Source organism: Chiloscyllium plagiosum, chromosome 36 (assembly GCF_004010195.1).
Source record: "Chiloscyllium plagiosum isolate BGI_BamShark_2017 chromosome 36, ASM401019v2, whole genome shotgun sequence".
NCBI lineage: Eukaryota > Metazoa > Chordata > Chondrichthyes > Orectolobiformes > Hemiscylliidae > Chiloscyllium > Chiloscyllium plagiosum.
The window spans coordinates 26,277,946-26,299,512 of NC_057745.1; the positions used below are offsets into that span (position 1 = coordinate 26,277,946).

Here is a 21,567-nt window from a genome sequence, read left to right on the forward strand (position 1 = left end):
CAGGAACTAGTTAAAGGCCATTCAGCCCCTTAATCTACAAAATTAAAATATCATGGCCATTGCAAACATGAGGCAAAATGAAACACAGAAAATGGTGAAAACAGACAGGCCGGCTGCATCTGCAGGGAGAGAGAGCAAGAGAGAATGTGCGTGTGTGAGAGAGCAAGACAGAATGTGTGTGTGTGTGTGTGTGTGAGAGAGAGAGAGCAGAGAGAGAGAGAGAGAGAGAGAGAAAAAGCAGAATGATCATCAAAACAGGTCACAGCCCATCAAGCTGTTTCAGAAGATCAGAATCAGTCAATCCATTTTGGCCATCTCATTCTGTAACCCTAATTACAAGGAGCAGCACTTGAAAAGGCTTAACATTCAAGGCTATGAGCCAAGTGCGAGGACGATGAATTAATGCAAGCTGATTGGTGCAGACTCAATGGGCCAAAGACGCTCTTCTAGTCTGTATGACTCTATAACCAGGAGAAAGTGAGGACTGCAGATTAGATTAGATTCCCTTCGGCTCAACCAGTCCCCACCGGCCTCCGAAGAGTAACCCACCCAGTCCCATTTCCCTCTGACTAATACACCTAACACTATGGGCAATTTAGCATGGGGTCAATTCACCCGACCTGCACATCTTTGGACTGTGGGAAGAAACCCACACAGACATGGGGAGAATGTGCAAACTCCACACAGACAGTCACCTAAGGCTGGAATCGAACCTGGGACCCTGGTGCTGTGAGGCAGCAGTGCTAACCACTGAGCCACTGTGCGGCCCCTATGCTGGACAGCAGAGTCAAAACAGGTGGCCCTGGAAAAGCATAGGCGGTCGGGCAGCATCTGAGTGGCAGGAGAGTTGACATAAGTCCTTCATCAGCAATGTTGGGGGGAGCGGGGGGAGAGGGGGTATCCCAAGAGGACTGAGAGATAAATAGGAGGGGGCACAGGGCTCTTGACTCTCAACCAACAAAAGCCTTAACCAATACCAATTTTGAAATTTTCAATTGATCGAACCTCTCTCCTCTCTTTTTTTTGTGGGGGGTGGATGGGAGTGAAAATTACAGACTTCCAAAAGCTTTTTTTTTTGGAAAGACGGATTTGGAGAATTGCCCTCTGTTCAAGACTCCGATTCTGGATGAATTTTGTTTGTATTTTACGTGAGGCCATATGTAAGAGCATAAAGGCACAGACGTTGAAACAGATCATTCAGGCCACCAAGTCTGCTCCACCATTCAGTGAGATCATGGCTAATCCAATAATCCTCAATTCCAACTTCTGCCTTTTTCTGGTAACCCTATATTCCCTTACTGCCCTAGTGGCCCAGTGGTAATATCCCTCCCCCTGGACTGGGAGGCTTGAGTTCAAGTCCTACCTGCTCCAGAGGCTTCGAATAGCATCTCAGAACAGACTGATTCGAAACTTCAGTTAAAAATCTGTCTCAGCGTTGAATACACTAAATGACCAACTCAACAGTAAAAGAATTCCACGGACTCACTACCAAGAGAACAAGTTCTTTCTCATCTCTGTCTTAAATGCATAGCTCCTCAATCAGAGATGATGCCCTCTGGTCTTAAGACTCCCTCACAACAGGAAAACAATTCCACATCTACCCTGTCACACTCCTTGATAATCATAAGTGTTTCAATAAGCTCTCCTCTCATACTTCTGAACTCCAATGAGCACAAGCCCCAACCTACTCAGCCACTCCTCAGAAGACAATCTTTCCAAATCTGATATTAGCCTAGAGAACCTGCTCTGGATTGGCTCCAATGGTGGTCTATCTTTCCTGAGATATGGGGACCAAACCTGTTCACAGTTTTCCAGCCATGGTCTCACTCGTTCCTCTGGATGACTTTACACCCTTGGATAAGTATCTGCCGAAGTTCATTTCAAACTGTTAATCTTAGCAGGTTTTTTTTTGTCAGTGGCGGCTTCCCGCTCCATGCCTCTCTCGCAGGGCAGGCGCCAAATGTACCTCGGCTGGATTTGGTTACAAATCCACCATCCAGCCCAAAAAAGGAGGAAATGCGCCTCTGCGTTTCCTTTAAACACCTACCGCATATTTGTCATCCGTTCCAAGATAGAAGCTGCGTTCCACCAGGTCTTCAGCGCTATTGCTGCTGGATTCCTTGACTAACTCAGGTAATGTAGTGGGTGTGCAAGCTTCCTTTTCAGGACACGAGTTCTCCGGTTTCTGAGGGTGGCCTGGCGAGACTGAAATTTGAGGCACCATGACCTGATCCCGTTTCTTAACTGGGGTGGACGGGCTGCTGAAGTAGTTGATGGCAGAGGTCTTGACAATTATGCGGGAGCAGCTCTCACTGTACGTCTTGCCCACTTGCACCATGTCTGGCTCTGACACGCTCATCCGCTGGTCCAGAAGGTGCCTCTTCTTCCCTTCTTTCCTCTTGCTCAACATTTTGCCTTTCTTTAAGTTCTGCAGGAAGGGCTTGGTCTTGGCACGGAAGGATTCCCACGTGGTAATGTCCTTCTGCGACTCCATGTCGCTGAGCACTCGGCCAAGTCCTCGATGGATGCTCTCTCAGAGACGGCCTCCTCAGCCTCTTGTTTATGCAGGATCTGTCAGTGAGAAATGGAGGGACAAATGGTCACTGGGTGTCAGCCCCAAATTGTCAGCTACTCTTTATACAATTTACACAATATCACTGAGCATTTAGCTTCACTCAACAATTTAATGCAATGGGATGTACAGTATCAGACTTATCATCATTGTTTATGTCAGCAGCAAAACACACACAGTACCGCGTGCTACCCTTTGACCAATCAGAGCCAATCAAAACCCATTTCTCATGCTGTGGATAGTGGTGCTCCCTTTGAAATTTAGCATTCCTACGCAGGTTTTGATAAGCGCAAGTTGAGATGTTTTGACAGCTTTTCCTTCAATAACTGGATAATTACTTAAGCCAACTCAAGTATGAAATGATGAGGACAGATTAGATAAACTTGGCTTTCTGAATGAGGAGTGATCTGATCAATATGTTTAAACTATGACAAGAGATTCAGCAGGATAGCTACAGAGAAACAAGTTACTCTGGCAGCACAATCGACGGGTGGACACGTCCTACAGGAAGGGAGGCAATGGGAAAAAAAATCGCAATCTTCCCAAAAAAGGCTCTGCTTGCTTCTCTCGAGCACCAGGATCAGTTCGTATGGCTGTTGCTGACTTTTCATTATTACATAGCATTCTTCACTGAAGATTTTTACATACCACATCTCTAATGCTAGAGAGATCCATATACATTCTAATCTTCTTTATCTTACATTTCAAGCTTTCAAAATGGAGATGGATATATTTGAATTTCTTTTTTTTTACTATACAGTATAAGACAGCTAACATCTCATCCAAGAATAACAACATATATATATATATATATATATATGTTTATATTTGTGTACATACACACACATATAGATCTACATATTCATACACGCACACACACATATGTCCCTGTGTATATTTAACGCTGAGATAGATTCTTGATCAAAAGGAAAATCAGGGGTTATGGGGAAAAGGGCAGGAAAATGGACGTGAGGAATGTCAGATCACAAAATCCCCACACTACTGAAGCAGGCCATTCGGCCCAATGAGTCCACACCAACCCTCCGAACAGCATCCCACCCAGACTGATCCCATCCCTGTAACCATGCTTATCTACCTGACCTACACATCCCTGGACACTATGGGTAATTTAGCATGGCCAATTCACTTAAGCTGCACATCTTTAGACTGTGGAAGGAAACCAGAGCACCCAGAGGAAACCTACCCAGACATAGGGAGAATACACAAACTCCACACAGTTGTCCGAGGGTGGAATTGAACCTGGGTCCCTGGTGTTGTGAGGCAAGAGTGCAAACCATTGATCCACCGTACCACCCTATGATCAGCAGTGATCCTACTGAATGGCATAGTAGACTTGAGGGGCCAAACAGCCTACTCCTGTTCCTATTTCTTATGGCCATATGGTTGTTACAGCATTAGCCTGCACCTTTGGATGCCTGGTCCAGTTAGAGATATGACCTCCATATCACCATCTCCCTAAACAAGGGCATCAAGGAATCTGGATTCTGTCTATTTTTGGTCTCATTTTATTGCACCAGTGACTATAACCAACAAGAAATCTTTTATTTACATTAGACCTTTCACATCTTCAGGACTCCCCAATGTGGTCCAAACCCACTCACCAGCCTGCAGCGTAGTGACTAATGTTTGTCAGGAATTGTGGTGACACGTTCTCTTGGTGCAATCCTGCAGCTTACAAACATGAATGAATCTGTAACGAATGGTGATGCTCGAGGGAAGACTGATGACTCAGACAGCCTCCTGCTCTTCTTCCAATCGTCAGTTTGACTTTTCTTTCGTTCTCGTTTCGAAGAATTGGGCCTTGCTTGAGCTTCAAGGGCTGCATTGATTTTCGTTAGTGCCTGGGCACGTTGGAAAGATTTACAGGTTGATACTCTTAAGTTAGAAATGCTCCTTCCACAGGCACCAGCCCTGGTGCAGGACTCGAATCAGGGGTTTCTGGTTCAAAACAAGGGAAGATGCTCACTACATCACAGATTGAGGAGGATTCAGGTTAACTTGAAGGGCAGCAGCTTTGAGAGTGTGGTGCTGGAAAAGCACAGCAAGTCAGGCAGCAACCGAGGAGTAGGAGAATCGATGTTCCATCAGGGGCTTATGCCCAAATATCCCCTTCGATTCTCAGGATGCTGCCTGACCTCCTGTGCTTTGCCAGTACCACACTCTCGACTCGGATCTTCATCATCTGCAGACTTCACTTTCTCCTGGGGCATCAGCTTTGGCAAAATCACATAGGAAGGAAGACAACCCACTGTGTCACCCAACATCAAAGTAGAGATGTAAACTCACTGACTTGTTGCTGTGTGACAATGGCCAAGGCACATATTCATCTACGGCCCATCACAAGTGGCTCAGTGGTTAGCACTGCAGCCTCACAGCACCAGAGACCCAAGTTCGATTCCAGACTCGGGTGACTGTGTGGAGTTTGCACATTCTCCCCGTGTCCGGGTGGGTTTCCTCCGCGTGCTCCGGTTTACTCCCACAGTCCAAAGATGTGCAGGTCAGGCGAATTGGCTATGCTAAATTGCCCGTAGTGTTAGGTGTATTAGTCAGAGGGAAATAGGTCTGGGTGGGCTACTCTTCGGAGGGTCTGTGTGGACTCGTTGGGCCGAAGGGCCTGCTATCACACTGTAGGGAATCTAATCTAAAACAAGTGTTCAAAATTTGCACCAGTGGAGAATTTAAACAGACCTGCAGAAGAGTACTGTGAAGGAAAATGTAGGTACTTGTGAAGAAAGCAATGAATGAACAGATACTCAGCAGTGAACTGAAGGTGGTCAGCACAGAGCTCATCACCACTTCCTCAAGGGAAACTAGGGATGGGTGATCTGCTGGCCAAGCCAGCAAGGACCAAATCCCCGGAATGATTTAAAAGAAAACTGCAAGGATTGATCCAAAAACCACTAATACTTTAAATTTACAATGAGTTGAGTTCAGAAACGCAATGTACCTTGACACAAAAGGGTGGGGAGGAGAGTTGATGCAAAGGCAAGAATTCACAAACAACACAAAATAAAAATAAAGTTAGCAGACCGATGACACATTATATTTGTAGACAAACAAGCGAAAGTCACTGCAAATTGAGTGGACCCGTGTTGCCTGCACAACCAAGTGTGAAAGGTGGGACATTGAGAGATGTAGTCGTTCAGTAAATCACACCCATTCATTACAAAGTAGCAAATACTTACAAAGATTCAATGATACTATTATACTTCTCTTTTTATACAGCGCACATATTCTTGAAGCATCACACTTCTTTCCCATATAGTTTGCTTGTTGCGATCTTTCTGTTGTGCCAGTTTTCACATGCTATAGTTCTATTTATTACACCGAGTGATGACTCATTTAGTCCACACACTCGCATTTCCCAATCTGCGTGGTTCCAATGATTTCTACTTACTTCCGTACTGGCCTTGCCCCCTCAGGTTCCAGCTCCCTTCTGCAGGTGATTGGCCTAGTTGGAGATGCACTGCAGGCCTCCTATGTTCCCTCATTTGTGTCCACTTTTATTTGTCTCAATGTTGTTCTCTCACTATTTTACTTTGAAAACTCAATTCCTTTTGTGACTCTTTATTTTGTTAAAGCTATTTCTAACAGTGTTTCTTCTTATCGTTCCTACCAATTTGTTTTGACCAATTTGCAGCACCTGAGAATCTGGTCCATATTGAGTCAGTTATCTGGAAGTTTGTTAACAACTCCCTTCAACTTACATATCCAGACTAGGAGTTATCGTACTTCTATCATTATTGTGCACAGTTGTCTGGTTGATGAACAGACCGGTCAGCATATTAGCTGGCTGCTTGCTAAGCTGCTGACTGAGAAAGATAAAGTTGGAGACCTCTTACATACTGCATCACATGTCAAGATGTTATCTCACTGTCTTAAATGCTTAGTGCCCTTTTTAGATCTGTACAAGAATGTTACATTCCCTCTTTCTGCCTTCGAAGAACGGAGACTGGTTTGATAGATTTTACAAAATAAAAGAAATGCACATTAGTATGTTCACTTCAGACTTCACAATAACACTTTGGCAGCCTCACGACGCAACCACATTTACTCTTCATATAAATGTCATAATTCAGTAGTGCAGCTTCATTCTGCAGTGTGAAATCTTACGTGGTGGATAGATGTTTATCATGGGTAATGGATGTATGGTGTGATTCTTTCAGAGTCTTCAGCTTTTAAGATGGATAGGAGGTCATGCATATTTCAGATGTGTCATCTGTTTTACGGCAGAGTTTGATCATGGCTTGTGACAATATTGTACAATCTGGGCTGGACACAATGTCTTAGTTGCTTTCCACAGACTCTCACAATCGGTGAGCAATCTTGAACTCTGATGCTTTGTCTTGGTTCTAGTTGGGAAAACTGTCTCCATACTCAGTGACCTCTCTCTTTTACAACTTTCCCACTTCTTTCCAACAGTGCAATGAAATATGGCTGAGTGGTAAGAGTGGGAAGGATATGTATATTCCAAATGGAGAGTGGTCAGTAAGGGTAAACCATTACCTTCAGGAGCAACTTAGACATTTACTACGGTAAGCTGAAAGTCTTGGCAAACAGCTTTGCATTTAATCATCAGGGCCTTTACTGAACGAGCAGTACTTTCTGCTAGAGTTTAGATCAGAGTAGTGCTGGAAAAGCACAGCAGGTCAGGCAGCATCCGAGGAGCAGAAAAATCGACGATTCAGGCAAAAGCCCTTCATCAGGAATGGAGATAACATTCCTGATGAAGGGCTTTTGCCCAAAACATCGATTTTCCTGCTCCTCGGATACTGCCTGACCTGCTGTGCTTTTCCAGCACCACTCTGATCTAAACTCTGGTTTCCAGCACCTGCAGTCCTCACTTTTGCCTAGTACTTTCTGCTAGACCATTACACTTAGGGTAGTGATGAAACAGATAATGCAATGAATCCCAGTTCCTGTATTTGTCTTGGAAAGGTGCACCACAGTCAGAGATGTACAGCACAGAAACAGACCATTCTGTCCAACTTGTCCAGATATCCTAAGCTGATCTAGTCCAATTTGCCAGCGTTTGGCCCATATCCCTCTAAATTCTTTCTATTCCTGTACACATCCAGATGCCCTTTAAACACTGGAGTTGTCCCAGCCAGTGTACAACAGACTGTTGTCACCTAACAACCTGTTGAGGAACAAACATAATGAATATGGTGGCTAATGTGTCAATGACTATTGCAGTAGTGCCATCTTTGATTTATCTCACTGAAGGGAATTTGGTGAAATGATCATTCGTCAGGGTGTGATTGGCTTCTCGAAATGGAAAAGGTCTGTCACAACTTTGCATCACGGCTCAAAAGGAATTTCATGTGGGATGAGCGGCTCTCTCGATTGATTAAGATGTTATATATGACTCGATCAATTGCTTCATGTCCTTATTGATGTCGGGCCAATAGACAGATCACGTGCCAATCGCTGATCTTTCTTTCAGTGCCCATGTGACCTACATGTATGTGGTCATGCGGATCTCAACATAGTGCTTGTGGAAAACTTACCCGATTGCCTTTGAAAATTACATTCCTAGATATTCCTAGTTCACCGTTGAGTGGGCAGAAAAGAAGTACATGCTCAGGGATGAAGATGAATGTGCTTGGGCCATTCCTGATGATGGTTTCCTTGAGTTAACCATTAGTAGACAGGGCTTGCTGAATCTGCTCTACTCTGACCAAAATGAATGAGATCAACATGGAGACTAGATTTGAACTCAGTTTTGACAATTTCCATTTGTAAGTCAAGCGGATTATTAGTGGGCGGCACAGTGGCACAGTGGTTAGCACTGCTGCCTCACAGCGCCAGAGACCCGGGTTCAATTCCCGCCTCAGGCGACTGACTGTGTGGAGTTTGCACGTTCTCCCTGTGTCTGCGTGGGTTTCCTCCGGGTGCTCCGGTTTCCTCCCACAGTCCAAAGATATGCAGGTCAGGTGAATTGGCCATGCTAAATTGCCCGTAGTGTTAGGTAAGGGGTAAATGTAGGGGTATGGGTGGGTTGCGCTTCGGCGGGGCGGTGTGGACTTGTTGGGCCGAAGGGCCTGTTTCCACACTGTAAGTAATCTAATCTAATCTAATCTAATCTAATCTAATCTAATCATCTTTGCTCTGAGCTGGATTTGGAAGACCGCTTTCAGCACTGTGAACCTGGAAAGTGTTGTACCTCAAAACCTTCCCTTCATTCTTCACAAGTAGAGACTGTAGTCACGGAGGTGAAGCTGAGAGGATTTTGACAGATTATTTCCAGCAGTTGTGGTCAATACGGATGAACGAAGTGACTGACAAATAGGAGTATGTGGAAGTTCTGTATTGTGAAAACAAAAGAGGGAGTTCCCTTCCTTCAGTAGATGGTCTGAGTTACAATAAAAACATGAGAATCAAACACAATGTTATCATCAAGCTCCAAGGCTTTTTGCAGACACATCAATTCCCAATGTGGTAAGTTGACTGCAGAGACCAGAATGTGCATAGCGGTCAAGTGTAAATGGTGATGGGGTTCATTTACTGGTTACCCAAGAGTTCAAGTAGGTTTTAATTCCTCTTATTTTAGATTAGATTCCCTACAGTGTGAAAATAGGCCATTCAGCCCCACCAGTCCACAGAGACCCTCCGAAGAGTAACCTACCCAGATCCTCTGACTAATGCACCTGACGCTAAGGGGCAATTTAGCTTGGCCAATCCACCTAACCTGCACATCTTCTGGATTGTGGGAGAAACCAGAGCACCCAGAGGAAACCCACGCAGGCATGGGGAGAATGTGCAAACTCCACACAGACAATCGCCCGAGGCTGGAATCAAACCCGGGTCCCTGGTGCTGCGAGACTGCAGTGCTAACCACTGAGCCACCATGCCGCCCCCTGGTGAACTATTAGGCCAATTATATGAGGATCATCTAAAATCTACAGCCCTAACTCCACATTGGGAATGTTTTCAGATGATTCCAGTTGTAGGGGCATCTGCTGAGCCATCAAAAAATCAGGCATAGTACGTCAACGAGAAAATTATAGAGGCACAGACAGAAAGTGAAAGTGAGAGTAAGACTTAAAGTAACAGGAAAAAGTAACACGGCAGTGAGCAAGTGACACAACAATCTGCTGCGAGCCGTGTAATATTTCAAGATGTACCATGACACTAGTGCTAAAGACAAAATCTTCTACTTATAAAGGGCAAATTAAAAACCAGACACTTCACACAGTAAATGCACTGCCGGTAACAGAAGTGATTCAGGAGGCAGCTGGGCCTTGTGAGGAATTGATAAATTTTGCTTTCTAAACAGAGAAGTTTGTGGGCTAGTATAAGGAGCTGAGAGCTGAACACAAGGCAAGTGCAAACCATTAATATCCATCAAGATTGGAGTGGTGCTGGAAAAGCACAGCAGGTGAGGCACCATCCGAGAAGCAGGAAAATCGCGTTTCAGGCAAAAGCCCTTCATCACAGCCTACCTTGAAAAAGTAGTCATGATTTGGAGATGCCAGTGTTGGACTGGGTGTACAAAGTTAAAAATCTCACAACACCAGGTTATAGTCCAACAGGTTTATTTGGAAACACTAGCTTTCAGAGCACTGCCCCTTCATCAGGTCATTGTTCATGACGACCTGATGAAGGAGCGTCGCTCTGAAAGCTAGTGTTTCCAAATAAACCTGTTGGACTATAACCTAGTGTTGTGTGATTTTTACCTTGAAGTAGTTCTGCTCCTCCCTGTACAAGGATCTCAGTGAGTCGCTCTCTCGCTGCAACTCCCAGGTCATCTCTTCTGCCCTGAAGCTTTTCAACCACGTCCTCAAACAGACTCACTACCACAGCCACATCTCTTTCCTCAGTGCCTGTCTCCAGAACCAACTGATCCCACATGGACTCCGAAGCAGGTTCAGACCAACACAGTTTGAATCTCCTCTTCCATTAATATCATCAATGATGTACACACTCATAGCAGACCAGGGTTTCAGTCAGGCCTTGTCCCATCAGGCCTCGTCCCATCAGGCCTCAGTCCCATGTGATCTGACATTTAATGAAATATACACATCCTCATGTTGTTAGAGTATTGGTATAGTCTCCTTGGATACTGCCTGAACTGCTGCGCTCTTCCAGCACCACTAATCCAGAATCTGGTTTCCAGCATCTGCAGTCATTGTTTTTACCTTATTGGTATAGTTTGCCTTTTTTCTCTACATCTCCCTTCCATGTCTTTACAACCATTTACAATTAATAGGACTTACACATTGTTAAGGCACAATGGGTCAAACATAAATGACAGATGACTAAAACAGAAGGGAAGCTAATTTAAAGACCAAAGCCAGAGATGAAGCCATACCTCTATAGGACTAGCATCAGTAAGATACAAAAGACAAAGTGACGTCATCAGTAGACAGGGTGATGAAGAAGGCGTTTGTCACCATTATCTTCACTGGTCGGAGTTCATGATTATGGGACAGCATGTTATAGCTGTACGCCACATTTAAGGCCACACCTGGGGTAATGCGCACAATTCTGGTCGTCCTGCAATAGGATTATATGTTATTAAACTGGAAAAGCTGCAAAAAAGAATTACAAGGAAGTTACTGAGACTGGAGGGTTTGAGTTATAAAGATGGGCTGCATAGGCTGAGACCTTTTTTCCTGGAACGTTAGAGGCTGAGGGGCGACGATACAGAACTTTATTAAATCATGAGGAGCATAAATAAGGTGAATGTTAAGGTCTTTTCCCCAGGGTCGGGGAGCCCAAAACTAGAGGGCCTAGTTTTAAGGTGAGGGGGTAAGATTTAAAAGGGACCTGAGGGGTAACTTTTTCACACCGAGGGAGGTACATGTAAGGAACCAGCTGCCAGAGTAAGTGGTAGAGGCGAATACAATACATTTAAAAGACATCTGGATAGGTAGATAGGTAGGAAAGATTTACAGGAATATAGGCCAAACACAGGCAAGTGGAACAAGTCAGTTTAGGAAATCTGGTCAGCATGGACAAGTTGGCTGAAGGGCCTGTTTCTGTGCGGAATGACTGTACAACAAGGGACTTTTGTGCAGGAATACAATACAGTACCTTTCTAAGACACAATCTAAAGAAAGAAAGACACTGCATTTGCTTAGCACCTTTTTGGATGTGGACACCTAATGGCAGGCAAAGAGTTAGCACTCCAGGTAGGCCAACAAGCCCTTCCCTCCCCCACAGCCATATTGTAGCCTGGCTTTTTTTTAATATTCTTTATTTTGTTTAAATTTTGAAAAAGTAGCTAAGAGGGAAACCTTCCTGTGGAAAAGCCTCTCAGTTACCTCCCATTTAGGGCAACTGAATGTTCCTCACAAAAGACACGATGGCTTTGAGAGGTTCGGACTAATCATCCATCGTCATGACATTTAAAGAGATGCCCTCGTCAAAGTTCCAAAGGGCGCCTGTTTGTCCCCCAGAGGCAGTGGGTGGGGGACTAGAAACAGCTTACTCTCCCGTCTCCCACCACTAAAACAAAAATGCCAGCCCATGTCAGATCTAAACTGGCATGAGGTTACTCTCTGGTGCTGGAATCCCTCAGATAACCTCATCCAAAAACAAATTAACAACTCAACAAGAATATCTCTAGCATGGCAGTGCAGAGTGCTCGCATTAGGCTATACAAGTGGGCAGACAAAGGATTTTCATGTTTGGACCAGTAAGCAGGAAACTGCACAAATATTAGTTTCCAACAGTCACTCTGAATAAATAGCTTGCTGGAGAAGGAATTAGTTTAACATCAAGTCAACGGCGATACAGTTTTTGAGCCATCCACCTCATTCTATTTGGGCCCACCCTTCAAGGCCCAAATCCAGGCCCTCCCAACAGGCCCTTGCAGACTATACTGTCTGTAAGATTAGCTAACCTGAGGGGATCAGGGTGCATCGCTCATCCTCTCCCCTGCCTTCTTTATGGGTGCCAACATCCAAGCTGTGATTAAGTCTCTCATTTCCCAACACCTACTGAAATAAATTGGAAGGGCCTACGTTCTCTGCTGACCGCCCTGAAATAACTCCAGAGAGGCCGGTATCCCATCACCAAGTCATCCTTTATTAATACATGAACAATCCTTGACAGTAGTACTGCCTTATACAGAGTCAGGTATCAGAATGTTAGCATCTCTGACACACCTGGTTATATCTGTCAGTCAGGGCTCTCAGTTTGGATCCAATTAACAGTTCCAATCAGGGAACTCATATTCTGTGAGCTCACTTGGCTGACCGGATTACATTCACTACATTCCCAGGCTGGGGAGTCTAGAAGTAGAGTTCATAGTCCCAGTTTAAGGCTATTTAGGACAGAGTTGAAGAAAATATCCTAAGTAAAGAAATTGATGAGTTCTCAGTTCCAGAGGGTTATGCTTGGTCACAGAGTTTAGTATATCAGAGCTGAGATCAACTATGGTCTTTCTGAATGGCATAGCAAGCTTGACAGAGCTAAATGACACACTTGTGCTCCTAATATTTAATGTGATCTCCAGCAATAGGTGACAACAGAGGAAGTGGGTAACTAGCAGGGGAGCAACACTGTAGCTGCAGATCCTTCCCTAATGGAAGATTAGATTCGGTTAGATTCCCTACAGTGTAGAAACAGACCCTTCGGTCCAACCAGTCCACACGACCCTCCGAAGAGTAACCTACCCAGACCCATTTCCCTCTGATTAATGCAACTAATACTGTGGGCAATTTAGCACGGCCAATTCACCCGACCTGCACATCTTTGGACTGAGAGAGGAAACCAGAGCACCTGGACGAAACCCACACAGACACAGGAAGAATGTGCAAACTCCACATAGACAGTCACCCGAGGCTGGAATCAAACTGAAAATCAGACCTCATTAAAAATACAATTCTTGGAATTCAGTAACAACTGTACAGGATCTGGCAAGACATGGTACTTGTTCATTTCAAACTGGCATGTTCCAGATATCACAGCCAAACTATAACCGGGCCAAATGGGCAAGTTTAAATGGATTGGCATTTCCCCAGAAAGGGCTATTGTCAGGTGTGTTTATGGTACGTACACGCAGGTGTGGAAAGTTGGAGTAAATGTCCAAGATTTGGAGACATTAAGGTAACAGAAACCTGCCATACTGTAAAACCTTCCAAGAGGTCCATTATTTTTCTTTAAATCTGGCTAATCAACATGAATTCACCCGAAGGGAAGGTGAACAATTTTATAAGTTTGTTGGATGCAGGATGCAGCTCAGCAGTTGCAACACCAGAATGCGGGTAAAGTGAAACACAGGTTGCCTCATTTCAAACGGAAAGCTCGGAGGAGCTGATTTCCAAATGCGTCTGAACAGTTAGTCACATATTCCACTGCAGGACCATCCAATATCCCAACATGAACAGCCAATTCCTGGTTAAACTGGTCAACCAATGAGCTACACAAACTCAATTACTCTCACTATGCTTTGACATGAGGTTTTAGCTGGGTGAAAATTAGTTATACTCAAACTGATCAAAATTAGTTATACTCAAACTAATCTCCACTAACGGTTGTCTATTAAGCATCCCTTCATCTTGTCAACCTGCAGTTTTTGGGAGAGCGTATAATTCTGACTAGGGGCAACACCCTAGGACAACATTCTCAACTCAAACCCCAGCGGATCCTCCCATCAGTTCTGACAATCTGTGCTGAACGCCTATAGTTTCAAACATTTCCAGTTTGGGAAACATATTCACAGTTTCCACTACAGCAATACCTGTAGAACACTTGTGTATTGGCATGTGTATAAGTTGCAATGAAGAAATAAGAAACTTGCAAATGGATATGGATAGGTTGGGTTGGTTGTTTGCTAATTTCGAGAAGGTTGAGGGTTCAGGTTGTAAGTTTGCTCGCTGAGCTGAAAGGCTTGTTTTCAGACGTTTTGTCACCATGCTCGCTAACACCATCAGTGAGTCTCCGGTGAGGCGCTGGTGTTCTGTCTCACTTTCTATTTCTGTGTCTTGGTCTGTTACGGTGGGTCATATAATTTCTGGTTCTTTTTCTCAGAAGTTGGTAAATGGGATCCAAATCAATGTGTTTGTTGATGGGTGTTTTGGTTCGAATACCAGGCCTCTAGGAATTCCCGTGCATGTCTCAGTTTAGCCTGTCCCAGGATGGATGCACTGTCCCAGACAAAGTGATGTCCTTCTTCATCTGTGTGTAAGGATACTAGTGATAGCTAGTCGTATCTTTTAGTGGCTAGTTGGTGCTCATGTATCCTGGTGGCTAGCTTCCTGCCCATCTGTCCAATGTAATGTTTGTTGCAGTCCTTGCAGGGTATTTGGTAAATGACGTTCATTTTGCTGGCTGTTGGGACTGAGTCAGTAGCTGTTTCAGTGTGTTGGTAGGTTTGTGGGCGATGGATATGTATAGGTTCAGTAAATGGCCCAAAATTTGGCAAATAGGGTTTAATGAGGAAAAGTGTGAGGTAATCAATTTTCATCAGATGAATAGAAAGGCAACTTATTGTCCAAATGGATTTAAGTAAAAACTTCAAAATGCTTCGGTGCAAAGGGATCTGGGTGTCCTCGTACAAACTGCAGAAAGTTAGTATGTGGGTATAATTGGTAATAAAGGAAGGCTAATAGAACTTAAGCATTTATTGCTAATGGAGGAAGTGTAAAAATAGGGAAATCTTGTTGCAATTGGACAATGCGTTAGTGTGACTATATCTGGAGTACAGGAGGTCCCCAGGTTATGAATGAGTTCCATTTTTTCCGCTGTCCATAAGCCGAAGTTGTGTGCAATTCGGAACAGATACGAGCTCATTAGTCCACCCATTCGTTAGGACGAAACATTGTAGGTAACTCGGATTTTTATAAATAATTTTTAAAAATGAGTAGCCGGAGGTAGGTTTGTAAGTACGAGACGTTTCTAAGTCGGGCGTTCCTAATCCAGGAACTTCCTGTCCAGCAGTTTTGATCCCTTTATTTGAAGAAAGATGCAACTGCATTGGTGCAAATGCTTTTGAGAGACAGTTCACAAGATTAATTCTAGAGATAAAAGGCTTGTCTTGTGAAGAGAGATCAAGCAGTTTAGGCCTGTGCTCACTAGAGTTCAGAAGGCTAAGAGATCGAATTGATCCATAACGCTGAAGGAGAGTGACAAAGCGGATGTCAAACAGATGTTTCCCTTATGGGGCAATCTAGAACGACAGGTCGTAAGGGATGGTAGATTTAATGCCTGAACTGCTGTGCTTTTCCAGCACCACTCTATTCCAGAATCTGGTTTCCAGCATCTGCAGTCATTGTCATTGTTTTTACCTTATGGTAGATTTAATTCAGCGATAAGGAGGAACCACTTCTCTCACATCATCCCAGAGTGCAGTGGAGACTGGGATAAATTGGAGGAGGTGATGGACATATTTTTGGTTCATAATGGATTAAAGGATTACAGAGAGTGGGCAGAAAAGTGGCGATGAGGCCGAGATGAGACAGGGCCATGATGGTATTGAATAACAAGAGCAGGCTCAAGAGGCTGAATTGTCTGTTCATGATTTATATTTCGGAGAAGCTTGTGGCTAATTTGTAACGCTGTTAAATTAAATTTGGCTTTAACTCAGATTTAATTCAGCCAACACTCCAGCTGTCTGTGAAGGTCCATTTTCACAAAAGCAGTTGAAACTTGTAAGAACGGTGAGCAGAAGGAACAGCAACAATACACTAACTTGCTTTGTTAATGTGGTACATCATTTCCCAGGGTGCTTTACAGAAGCATTATTGGGAATAAATTTGCCACATCTCAAGGAGATATCATGACAGATGATCAAAAGAACCAAGTTTTTAGGATTTGGAGGTGCCAGTATTGGACTGGGGTATACAAAGTTAAAAATCACACAACACCAGGTTATAGTCCAACAGGTTTGTTTGGAAGCACTAGCTTTCAGAGCGCTGCTCCTTCATCAGGTGGTTGTCCACTGAAAGCGCTCCGAAAGCTAGTGCTTCCAAGTTTTCAGGATCAGCTTACAAAGAGGCAAAGAGGTTGAGGGAAGGAATTCCTGAGTTTGGGGCTTTGGCAGCTGAAGGTAGGATAACCAATAGTTGGACAGCAAAAATCAAGAGCCAAAATTCTGGAGCAGATGGGACTCAATCCTAGATCCCTCCAGCACCTTACAGTCAGAGGCAGGGACAATACCAGTGCACAAAAATTGCCCTTCAAATTTACTTGCGCGGCAAATGGTTAGGAGCGGTAATGCACCGCGTGAGAGTATGGTGGAGGCAGATTATAAAATGATATTTTCAATCAACCTGCTCAGGCAGAACTCCAGGGCAGGTGGGACTTGTACCTGGCTCTCCTGATTAAGAGATGGGGATACTACCACAGAGCCACAACTGTTCACATTAGATTGAGATTTATTAGCACATCCCAGAGCGGAAATTGGTTGTGAGAGTAAAGAGGGTTTTTTTCCACTGAATGTAGCTTGGTGTCTTCAGCTAAACGGGTCAGGAACAAGCCACAAGTGAGGCTCTTGTTAAATCTGCCTGAGGTGATTTTAAAACTCATTTACATTTATTCACCTTTCTTCAAAAGGAACTTACAATGAATGAGGCAAAGGCTCCCTTCACTTTGCAGTGCTCGCATATGGACCCAATGTTCCAGTTATTACAGCAGGGAACTCAAGAATTAAATCCAGATTCAGCTGACTCCCTCCAAACTGCCCCGGAAGGCAAAACTTCAGACGGACAATTAACAGTGTCAGGAATCCTCCAAAACAGACTGCAACTCTGACAAAGGGTCAAAGACCTCAGAGTTCTGCCTGAGGTACAGGACTATGTAGAGGGATTAACATCTACTGTAACTCCTGGGTAACTATTAAACTGACCCTCCGCAACTCACCACTGACGGTAACCTTGTATGCAGGCAACTCCACAGACACCCCATACCAACACGGACTCAAACTGCCCCAGGACCCAAAGCAGGAGGCTGGAAGAACACAGCAAGCCAGGCAGCATCAGGAGGTGGAGAGGTTTACCATTCGGGTGTAACCCTTCTTCAGGATCTAACACCTGACTCCAAAACTCCTGCATCGAAAACTCCCGAGGCCAACCTCACAGTAGGGTTTTCATCTCTGAATGAAGGATCTGCATTGCCTAAGCCAAGCCTTGCAACGTCTCCAGTGCCCACCCTTCACTCCGAAACAATGCACTGATCCTAGTGAAACATCATTGCCCACTTCTGATGAACAGTCACCAAACTCAAAATGTGAATTCTGCTTTCTTCCCATAGAGAGGGTTGGCTTGTGAGGACAGATTAAGTAGATTGGAACAATACTTTTTGGAATATAGAAGCACGAGGAGAGATCTTGCAGAAGCATGTAAAATTATGAAGGGAATAGATAAGATTGAGGTAGGGAGGTTGTTTCCACTGGCAGGTGAAACTAGAATGAGGAGGCACAGCCTCCAGATAAGGGGGAACATAGTTAGGACTCAGTTGAGGAGAAACATCTTCACCCAAATGTTTGGAATTCTCTGCCCAGTGAAGTAGTTGAGGCCATCTCCTTGAATGTCTTTAAGGCAAAGATGGATAGATTTTTGAAAAGTAAAGGAATTAAGGGTTATGTTGTGTGGGCAGGTAAGTGGAGCTGAGTCCATGGGCGGATCAGCCATGATCTTATTGAATGACAGAGCAGGCTCGAGGGGCCAGACGGCCTACTCCTGCTCCTAGTTCTTATTTTCTCACGTAAAAGCTGCCAGTCCTGCTGAGTTTCTCCAGCAATTTCTGTCTTTGTGTCATCTCCCACTTTCTGCTACTGAGTAAATTCCCTTCACTCCGACACTCTGCATGACCTCGAAAGCAGCCAGCAATTCGTTGGGCCACTCGTCTACTGTCTCCACATTGTCAGACCTTACTTGTTAGATGATCATGAGTCACCAAAGATCTTTAAGAGAAACCAAAAATATTGCACGACCAATATATTTGTCACGTCTGCTAGATCTACTCTTCTGTGACTTCCTCAACTCTTCAATCAGCTCGGTTAAGTAAGTTTCTCACTTTTGAAATCCATGCTTTTCATTACCAGACTTCTCATTTCAAAATGTTCTGGTGTTCTATGCATTGCAACAAACTTTATTATTTTCCTATCACAGACGTTAAGCTGCGTTCACTATATGGAGAAGTCTAACGTTTGGTGTGAAGACAGTTGATGGTCACTGACATTTGCAGGAAATTTAGTTGAATGCAACACTCAACTGTTTCTCCCGTTAAATCTGAAGTACAAATAGATCACAAGTACCTGGAAGTGTGATTTTTGAGACAAATAATCAGCTGATGAATTTAAGTGGGCGAAACAGGGCAGTGCGGTTAGCACTGCTGCCTCACAGCGCCAGGGACCCGGGTTCGATTCCAGCCACGGGTGACTGTCGGTGTGGAGTTTGCACATTCTCCCCACGTCTGCGTGGGTTTCCTCCGGGTGTTCCAGTTTTTTCCCCCCACCCCCCCCCAGTCCTCAGCTGTACAGGTTAGGTGGTTTGGCCATGCTAAATTGCCTATAGTGTCCAGTGATGTGCAAATTAGATGGTTTAGCCATGGGAAATGCAAGGATAGGGTAGGCGGATGGGTTGGGGTGGGATGCTGTTCGGAAGATCACTGATGGGCTGAATGGCCTATTTCCACACTGTAGGGATTCTATGAAATCCAAAAATTTAAACCTGCAAATCAATGAAATGGATTTATTCATCTTGCAATGTATTGACCGTGAAAAGTATGACTCATTTCAGAGTCAACATTTACCTATTCAGCCCCTAACTCCCACTTTGTGCATTCATTAATAAGCAAAAGATTGGAGAAACAGCAAAGACAGAAAACTGGCGAGATACCTCGATGCAAGGAGCCATTATACCACGCACACAATGCCTGGCACATAATGTACAACTTGAACTTACCACAGAATTTTACAACAAAAGGCTGCATCAAAGACAAAGGCTGTGATCGCTCAGGGCAAGGCCCTTCCTCAGGTTTGTAACATTGAAGATGCTATAACTATCAGAAAATTCTGAATAGTCTGGAAATCCTTTCTCTGAAAAGATGATAACTGAGAGATGGCCTGATTGAGAAAATCTCACAGAGCTCCCTATCTCGGAGCTGGAAGCTCTGGGTTCAAGTCTTGCTGATGACAGAACCAAATGTCCATGAAATAAGAACAAAGAGAAAATGGAATCTCAGGTCACCAGGCAACAGCTGTGGAGAGAGACGGACAGTTCCAGTTCTCCAAAGTTCTGATGAAAGGTCGTTGCTCTGAAACGTTCGTGCTGTTTCTCTCCACAGATGCTGCCAGACCGGCCAATATTTTCCAATTTGTTTTCTAGTTGCTTTTTTCAGATGTCCAGCATCTGCAATGTTTTGCTTATGGAGGAGTATCAAAAAGGGGGCTAACAGGTTGATGACGAGCCTGCTAATCCTTCCAACATCTTCAACAAGGAGGAGTGTGCGTGCGTACATGTCTGTATATACACGTGTGTGTGTGTGTATGTGCACCTGCCTGTGTATGTGCATATCTTTTCTTTGTGTGTTTGCATGCATGCACTCATGTGTGTTTTGCGTGTACGTGTACGTGCATGCCTTTGTCTGTGTACATTCATGCATGCGTGCGTGACCATGTGTGTGTGCATGCACGTACACCTGTTTTTGTGTGCGTGTGTCCCCATGGAAAAAAAACAATGAAACTCACAAAAGCCTTCAAAACTGCAAGTGAATAAATGTACAGGAAACATTTCCTATTTTGGGGAAACCATAAAAGTAAAGGCAGTGCTTAATAAATCCGATAAAGAATTTGTAAATCAATTTTTGCAGAAACTGTGGTGAGAAATTGGGATTCATCACAATAAGCCACTGAGACGATTTAACAAATGCTTTTGAGGGGAAATGGTTTAATGATTAAAATTATTGATAGTTATTCATAAAATACAATAACTTCACAACTCAGACTATGGTAATATTAAGAGGGTTAAATTTAAAAGATAATCAAGTCACGACATGTCAGTGGCATTGATAACCGAAAAACAGCGTCACCACAAAATGGTGACAAGGGTTAACTTTGCATTAACTTTGTTTCTCACTCCATAGATGCTGCCAGACCTGTCAGATTTCTCCAGTATTTTCTGCTTAAAGTCAAAGAATCATAGAGATATACAGCATGGAAACTGACCCTTTGGTTCAACCCGTCCATGCCGAACAGATATCCCAACCCAATCTAGTCCCACCTGCCAGCACCCGGCCCATATCCCTCCAAACAGCCTCTCCCTATAGCTCAAATCCTCCAACCCTGGCAACATCCTTGTAAATCTGTTCTGTACCCTTTCAAGTTTCACAATATTCTTCCAATAGGAAGATCAGAATTGCACGCAATATTCCAATGGTAGCCTAACTGATGTCCTGTACAGCCGCAACATGACCTCTCAAATCCTGCACTCAATACTCTAACCAATAAAGGAAAGCATACCAAACGCCTTCTTCACTATCATATCTACGCGACTCCACTTTCAAGGAGCTATGAACCTGCACTCCAAGGTCTCTTTGTTCAGTCACACTCCCTGGGACCTTACCATTAAATGTACAAATCCTGCTAAGATTTGCTTTCCCAAAATGCAGCACCTCACATTTATCTAAATTAAACTCCATCTGCCACTTCTCCGGCCATTGGCCCATCTGATCTAGATCCCGCTGTAATCGGAGGTAACCCTCTTCACTATCCACTACACCTCCAATTTTGGTATCATCTGCAAACTTACTAACTATACCTCTTATACTCACATCCAAATCATTTATATAAATGATGAAAAGTATTGGACCCTGCACCGATCCTTGTGGCACTCCACTGGTCACAGGCCTCCAGTCTGAAAAACAACCGTCCACCACCACCCTCTGTCTTCTACCTTTGAGCCAGTTCTCGAACCAAGTGGCTAGTTTTCCCTGTATTCCATGAGATCTAACCTTGCTAATCAGTCTCCCATGGGGAACCTTGTCGAATGCCTTACTGAAATCCATAAAGATCACATCCACCA

At 44.1% G+C, this 21,567-nt stretch overlaps 1 protein-coding gene across 11 annotated transcripts in view; it reads right to left on the reverse strand.

The window, feature by feature from the left end:
- Positions 1-21,567, reverse strand: part of LOC122541051 (multiple C2 and transmembrane domain-containing protein 2-like) — a 476,548-nt gene that overhangs the window by 409,565 nt on the left and 45,416 nt on the right. For 8 of the 11 annotated variants that reach the window (XR_006309501.1, XM_043677545.1, XM_043677549.1 and 5 more), the window contains one exon: positions 2,048-2,571. Coding sequence is in view for 10 of the 11 variants with exons in the window: in XM_043677545.1 (XP_043533480.1) it covers positions 2,048-2,494 (447 nt within the window). In the remaining variant the exon portion in view is untranslated. Of the gene's footprint in view, positions 1-2,047; positions 2,572-5,778; positions 5,799-10,907; positions 11,093-21,496; positions 21,515-21,567 lie in introns of those variants that run through there. The other 3 variants (XM_043677548.1, XM_043677546.1, XM_043677550.1) reach the window with 3 other exon arrangements.